This window comes from Phragmites australis, chromosome 10, assembly GCF_958298935.1.
Source record: "Phragmites australis chromosome 10, lpPhrAust1.1, whole genome shotgun sequence".
Taxonomy (NCBI): domain Eukaryota; kingdom Viridiplantae; phylum Streptophyta; class Magnoliopsida; order Poales; family Poaceae; genus Phragmites; species Phragmites australis.
The window spans coordinates 19640147-19647518 of NC_084930.1; the positions used below are offsets into that span (position 1 = coordinate 19640147).

The 7372-nt window shown below is 49.5% G+C and overlaps 1 protein-coding gene across 2 annotated transcripts; it reads left to right on the forward strand.

Annotated features, from left to right (window-relative positions):
* Nucleotides 1-846: 846 nt before the first annotated feature.
* On the forward strand, nucleotides 847-3261 carry LOC133930029 (alpha-1,3-arabinosyltransferase XAT3-like). 2 transcript variants are annotated; one of them, XM_062376719.1, is made up of 3 exons: nucleotides 847-1247; nucleotides 1359-1478; nucleotides 1823-3261. In XM_062376719.1, the coding sequence occupies exons 1-3, from the start codon at nucleotides 1187-1189 to the stop codon at nucleotides 3037-3039; spliced, it is 1398 nt and encodes a 465-aa protein (XP_062232703.1). In that variant the 5' UTR covers nucleotides 847-1186; the 3' UTR covers nucleotides 3040-3261. The 2 variants fall into 2 exon arrangements, with proteins under 2 accessions (XP_062232703.1, XP_062232702.1); XM_062376718.1 differs by having other exon boundaries at nucleotides 851-1261.
* The last annotated feature ends 4111 nt before the right edge of the window (nucleotides 3262-7372 follow it).

Sequence of the window (7372 nt, forward strand, 5' to 3'; positions counted from 1 at the left end):
AATCCCATCTTGAAATAAATAACTCTGAAAATCTCATCGTAAAAAAATTATTAAAAAATCATTAAAATACTGAACAGAAAAAAATCTCTTACTACCCGATTTTCGTCCCGTAGAAAAACGTTAGGCGTAGCCGCTAGAACTAGCATGATATGAAATGCTGCTTGGCTCCTCTACGGTTCCATCGATATACCCCACACCGGATCTGAAATCCAAGGCTGCAACTGTACGACGGAACACATCGCTATTGTAACCGTACTACTACTACTGCACGCCTAATCAGTGCCACTCATACACCGCACCGTCTGGCACGGGGCACATGCATGCTCCGGGGACACGCACGACACGGCCTCACAACCGCCAATAAATGATGTGTCAGCTTTCCAGGACCCAAATCAATGGCACCGACACGGCTAGATGATCTTGCCCAAACTTGAACTCAGTTACTTAGTGCGTAGTTAACCACAAATCTGTCCAAATAAACCACTACCTCCATTTCACAATGTTTATTCATATCCACCATTACATACAAATCAGAATACTAAAATCAAGTGAAAAATACATAAAAATAACTATGCTACCTCTAATCAATATAAGGATGAGAGCAAATAACTCACGAACATTCGAGTAATGTATGCATACACTCAAGAATATAACAGAAAAATAAATCATAAAATATCTTTAGTTACCGTAATAAACAAATAATTTGATACAGATACTTCGAGATCATAAATAAATATTATAAAACGGAAGGAGTAGCATTCTCGAGAAGATTAAGACCGGTTTAAGAAGTACAGTGACCGCGACCCGAGCTGCTGCTCTGAAAAGTCGTGCGCAGTGGAGTGGAGCCGGCAGTACAATACAAAACGCTAATTTCACTACTACCGGAGTACCGCGGAAGGCAGCTTTTGCTGCTTTCATTCCACGCTCCGTCTCCTTGCCTCTCAAAGGTGCCAAGTGCCCGTGGCAGCCAGTGCCACCGCCGTCTGGTCAACCGCTCCGGGATGTTTGCCCTCCGCTGTCAATCTACATAGACAACACATGCAGCAGTGCTTTTTTCAGCTTGCCAGAATAATACTCTCCGGTCTCAGCAGCTCCCTTCACTGGAAGAGCTAAGAAGAGACTGAGAGGAAGGCGGAGGAGATGAAAACTCGGAGCTCGGCGAGGGGGGAGCCGAGGAAGATTGGGAATGTGGCTCTGCTGGCCCTCATGCTCTGCTCCGTCGTCGCGCTCTCCCTCATCAGGGGAAGGTTCGCCCCAATCGGTAGCCACTGCTTCCTTTTTTGCAGCCTGTTCACGGTCAGATTCATGGTCTTTGTGAACTGATTCGAGGCGACTGTCCATGCTCTGCCTGCCTGCAGCTAGCACTGGAGGAGATGCCATCAAATCGGAGGACGTGGTCGCGTTGGTGAAAAATGCTGCTGGCAACATTGAGACTGGCGGCCATGGCGCCGACGAGGCCGCCGTTGAAGCTGCTGCTGGTAAATTTGCTTGGGTCATATTGTCGTCTTGGATAAGATTAGTGTGTCGCGGATAAGATTAGTTAGGATTTGGAGCTGCTTTATGCAGCTAGGCACATGAGTTTCTAGATAGATCTGCTCACCTGCTTCTTTCTTTTGGTAAATTTTCACTAACATTTCTTTGGATTCAACTCGAGTTCAGTAGGAGAGGAAAAGGAATCGAAGCATCCAAGAATCTTACTAGCTAATGCCTCCTAAACTATGCTTGATATTTCTGGAATTTGTGGTAAAGAATGAATAGACTGAGATTTGGCTATATGATTGGCCATCAGATCTGACCAACTTGACTGAATTTCATCCTGCAGAGGAGAAAAACAAGGAGGAGGTTGAGCGCAAGCCCGCCGACGCCACCGCAGCCGACACCGCGAAGCCAGTGTGCTACGAGACGAGCCGCCGCTCCGATACCTGCGAGGCGGCAGGCGACGTTCGTGTGGTGGGGAGCAGCCAGACCGTGTACGTCGACACGCTGGAGCGGGACTGGAAGACCAGGCCGTACTGCCGGAAGCACGACGCGTTCGCGCTGTCCCACGTCAAGGAGTGGTCCCTCAAGCCGCTCCCCTCCGGCGCGGCGCCGCAGTGCACGTCGAACAGCTCGGCCACCGCCTTCGTGCTATCCACCGGCGGGTTCACGGGTAACCCCTTCCACGACTACACGGACGTGCTGATCCCGGCGTTCATCACGGCGCGCCCGTTCGCTGGCGAGGTCCAGTTCCTGGTGAGCAGCTACAAGTCGTGGTGGATGAACCGGTACATCCAGATCTTCCAGCAGATGAGCCGGTACGAGGTGGTGGACATCGACGCCGACGACGAGGTCCGGTGCTACCGTAGGGTGGTGGTGGGGCCGACGTTCCACCGGGAGCTCGGCGTGGACGCGTCCAAGACGCCCGGGGGCTACTCCACTGCCGACTTCCGCAAGATGCTGCGCAACGCGTTCGGGCTGGAGCGCGCGACGGCCGCGCCTAGTGGCGACCGGTGGGACATCCGGCGCCGCCCTCGCCTCCTGATCATCTCCCGGCGCCCCTCCCACGGGCGCGCGTTCATGAACGAGCGCGCGATGGCGGACATGGCGGCGAGCCTGGGGTTCGACGTGCGGATCGGGGAGCCCGAGACAAGCACAGACACGTCCAAGTTCGCGCGGCTGGTGAACTCGTGCGACGTGATGGTCGGCGTGCACGGGGCCGGGCTGACCAACATGGTGTTCCTCCCGGCTGGCGCCGTGCTGGTGCAAGTGGTGCCGTACGGGAAGTTGGAGTGGCTGGCCCGGAACACGTTCGCGGAGCCGTCGGCGGCAATGGAGGTCCACTACATGGAGTACGCGGTGCAGCTGGACGAGACGACGCTGAGCGAGCAGTACCCGAGCGACCACCCGGTGCTGAGGGACCCCATGGCCATCCACAAGCAGGGGTGGGAGGCGCTCAAGACCACGTACCTCGACAAGCAGAACGTCCGGCCGCACCTCGGGCGCCTCAAGAACACGTTCCTCCAGGCGCTCAAGATGCTGCCGCACGGACGGGACGATTGATTAGCCTGCGCCACTAGTTGATCGAGACCTCAGTTTTGGAGGGGTAGATGTATAGGTTAATGGTAATTAATGTTTGGGTTATTTGTTTTTTCTTTATTAGTTTGCAGCATGAGTAAGAGGCTGCACCGGTTGCAGCAAGCAGTAGACTACTTCAAGAGGTAGTAGTAGTACTACTATGAATGGGAGCGTTCAACTGTTTATAAACCAGTATACTTTCTCTCTTTTTTTGTCTTGTTTTTGGGATTCTGTAGTGTGCTCAGCTCACTTGTCCAAGATAAGTGTCAAGACTCAAGAGCAAGAGGACAAATAAAGCAAGGAGAGCTTCTTTGTTCTTCTAAACGTACCAATAGATGTTGCAAGTTAGTACCAGGTATGAGCTGCACTGGTTAATTTGTGCTGCGAGAGTGCGAGTAGATCACGGGTTCTTTTTTATATAAGTTGGGATAGATCGCGGATTCGGGATGATTAGAGGTGGCATCGATTTGCGGAGGTGACATTGATCGCCCTGTCCTGCCGGAGTGCTGGACGCGTGGCGCACTACGGACGAAAGGTATCAGCATCGTTTTGTCTGCGCACCGCGTTGGGAAACCTACCCGGTTCTACACTCTGGAGACTCGGAAAGTTGTCCCAGATATTTTTTGGGACAAAGCAAGCTTTATAAATTTTCATCCTCATAATAAAGAGATAATTTTTGATTCTGCATTATTAATATACACATAGGCTGAAAGACAAAAAAAAAAGAAAAACAGAAAACACAAATAAAACCTTACATGAAAGATTAAACTCGAAACTAGCAATATTGTAGCGGTGGATTCATGATCTACAGCCTAGAACCCCGTCTATGCCTGACCAAGATTTTGATCGCCTACTCCAGGCGTATACATATTATTGCTATCATTCGTTGAGAGTCACACTGCTAAAGCACATATCAAATATGATGTTAGTGTATATGTATATATAACCTAGAGGAATCTGGTAGGTTGTTGTTGTCGAATGCTGCATTTTGAACGAGTTACCCCTCGGTGCGGGCGGTATTGGAGAGTCAAGCTTCCTGCTCGCCGCACGTCTCATAGCTCGAGCTAAGGAGTTTTCATCATGCACCACAGTACTAGTACAGTTCCGAGTCGCCGACGCGCGAGCGCTATAGCGACGCTCGGATGGAACATCATGTGTCGACGACGTAGCAGCTACTGATGTTGGATTATAGGCAGAGGCTTTGCAGTGTGCAGCCCCGAATAGCAATTATTGTCGCCAGCTCCCTTATCCTGCCAAGCGCCCCACTGTGCCTCCATGTGCAGCCGAATAGCAATTATTGTCGCCAGCTCCCTTATCCTGCACCGAGTTATCTTTGTCCATTTTTATCGGAGCCTGCCACCCTTCGGCCAAGCTTGCCTTCCCGAGGTTTGTTTTGGCCAGTGTTGTTTTGGGCTCCTTGCGCAGGTCTCCGCCCACGACAGTGGCGGCGCAGGTGCCGACCGAGCCGGCCGTGACGGCAGCTCGCGTTGCCCCCGGCACGAGATGGCTGCCTCCGTGAGAATCGTGAGATGAGCAACACGGACTTGCCATTACTGTGGGGCAGATGGCTGCCCCCGCGAGTTCCGCCCCCTTGGCCGGCATGGTGACTGCCATCGGGCGCGTACGCGGTCCTGCATCTACAATGCCCACACCGGAGGATGCCAAGGGATCACATGCTGTTGTAGCACCGAGCGCCGGTGCACGCGGTCTCACAGACCCGGTTGCGTCCGCCATGTCCATCACATTCACCGAGTCCGTGTTACCAGCAGTCAGCTGAGACATATTTCACAGCGGCAAAAATACAAATTTAAACAATATAACTGAACATATTTATTAAAATAGAAAATATATCGGTGTATTTACGAATCTAGCATCCGTATTTGACAAATTTTCGGTACATCATGTACCGAAAAAGGCATTATCGGTACACGGTGTACCGAAAATCACCTGTATTCTTGTACTCGGCACACCGTGTGCCGAATACGGGTAACAATGTGTACTGGACACACGGTGCGCTGAAATGCCTGTTTCCTGACAATTTTTTTTCGCGTGTTGTTATTCTATGTAATTGCCAAATATGATCGTGGCCGACTGTGGTTCACCTCTGTCATCTGATACCAGCATATTGTTATTTCATGTAATTGGCAACTTTCAACTAAATTTGAAACGATTTGCTAATTTAACTGTCATTTTATGCCGGTGAGTTGGCACTTCATGTTTTTGGCAAATTTCAACAAAATTTAAAATTATGTACCGGTGTGTTGTCATTTCATGTAATTACTAACTTTCAACAAAATTTGAAATTATTTGCTAATATAACTGTACATTTCAAATTGCATGAGAAAGAAAGCATGTAGTCTCTAAGGTGATGGGCATCAACACTTAGGTATGTTTGAACATGCACAATATTAACCTTTGTATCATTGAGCATCTCAAGATGGCGGTGGAAAGTGAAAGAATGCTAGTTGTGCCAGTCAAGGCTACCAGGGTGAGATGGTTGTCGTCTCCGAGGTGGTGGTTGGAAGTTGTGAGGATGGGTACAAGAAAATCCAACATCATTTTCATGTGGTGTGTGAACATCCTCTTGTAGTGTTTGTTGAATCTTCTCCTATATGGCTGGTGGAACGTCAAGGCATTGGTGGTATAAAATCATTGTCCGCATCGGCCTCATTATTTTCAGGTAGAATTGTAGAGGGCTCTCTTGTACCCCTTAGGTTCGCTAATCTTTGTCGTCTTCTATGCAAACCAGGTATCTCACCCCTACCGAAGAGCATATGCATCGCCAAGAAGTGTGTGATTTCTTTGTTGATCAACTCTGCGTCTTCTGGGAACGTCTAACGCAGAAGATGAGCATTCGAATAAATAACAATAAGATAAGTAGGGTGACCAAATAGAAAATGGTGAACCTGTATGTGGGATACATACCGGTCGGGTAACATCGCCATCCTTCTTCACCTCATACAGAAACCTAGCACAAAAGGATGGTCGGCTAGTTCGCACACCCTGAGATATATTTGGTGACGCTCATGCAAGAGGGCCTTAAGGTCATCGGTTGTTACATGTAGGAGCGGAACGGTCAACGCAGAACAAGGCGGTCTTGCATGTAATTTGGACACAGCTTGGATTAGGTTGCTCTCATTGAATGGATCATCCTTCCCTTCATGCACAACTTGCAAGAAGGCATTTAATGCTATATCGATCGTTGTAGGTGTCCATAGATAGCCTGTACTAGAATATCCCGGTATATATGTATTAATCTTTAACTGCAACGTTTTTGCAGCACCAAAGCACAAATCATTGGTTATTTAATAAACATTAAATAAGTATGAATATCGTAATTGATATATACAAATGCTTAATAAGTAACTCATAAATAAGTTACATGTCCTAATTATTTGAAAAAAATTATGTAAATTAAATGTAATTACTTTAACACTGCAGTGCATAAGACATAGTACAGATGAGTACACAATATAGTGAATACCACATGTGTCAGTAACAAGTGCACGTGCATGGAACAACTGCACTGGCTCATTAACGACGACGACACCGCACGCAATCCTCAGGAGTGTAAGCGTCTGGCGGGTGTGCGGCCCTCATCCCAGCGGCCTACGCTGGCCCCTACCACGTGTGCCCTTGCTCATCATCTTCATCGCCGTGTGGTGTTGCACCTCCACCAAACGTGTATCCAGAACCACTAACTCGGCCCTGCATATACCACGATGTAGGATCCTCATGCGGGAGTGTGGATGCCTGTAGTACGTGCTTCGATGGAGTTTGGAATACCGAAGTCTTGTCATGTTGGTACCACTGTGAACCCCCAGGTGCATCGGGATATTGGAGGTATTGACCGCTTAGTAGCTCGGTGAAGCTGCCCTCCTGCAATGCAGCAGCCCAGTCAAACTTGTGTGCCACTCTAGGTTGGCGTATGCTGCGTGCAGTCAATGACATCCTCGTGATGAGTTGATACTACTGGTAGAGGTGTCTACGTAGTCTGAGGAGGTTGTGTCCACTGAGGAGGCTGGGAACCCAGTATACACTGCTCGGGAGAAGGAGCACCCATGAACTCCTCGGCTTCAGCACAAGAACATGGCACATGATGGGCCGCAGACGAAGGTGCCTCCTGTAATTGTACCTCACGAGCACTGGACGAGCGCCTGCTGTGGGAGGCACGGGACGGGTCCATGGCTGTTACGTCGTACCCCCTTGAACGTGGGGCACAACCACCTAGACCACGTAACGCGGACAACAAGCGAGACCCTCTCATCCTCATGTAGTCTTGGAGAGAGTTCCGATCCCTCTACGTTGATGACCCACT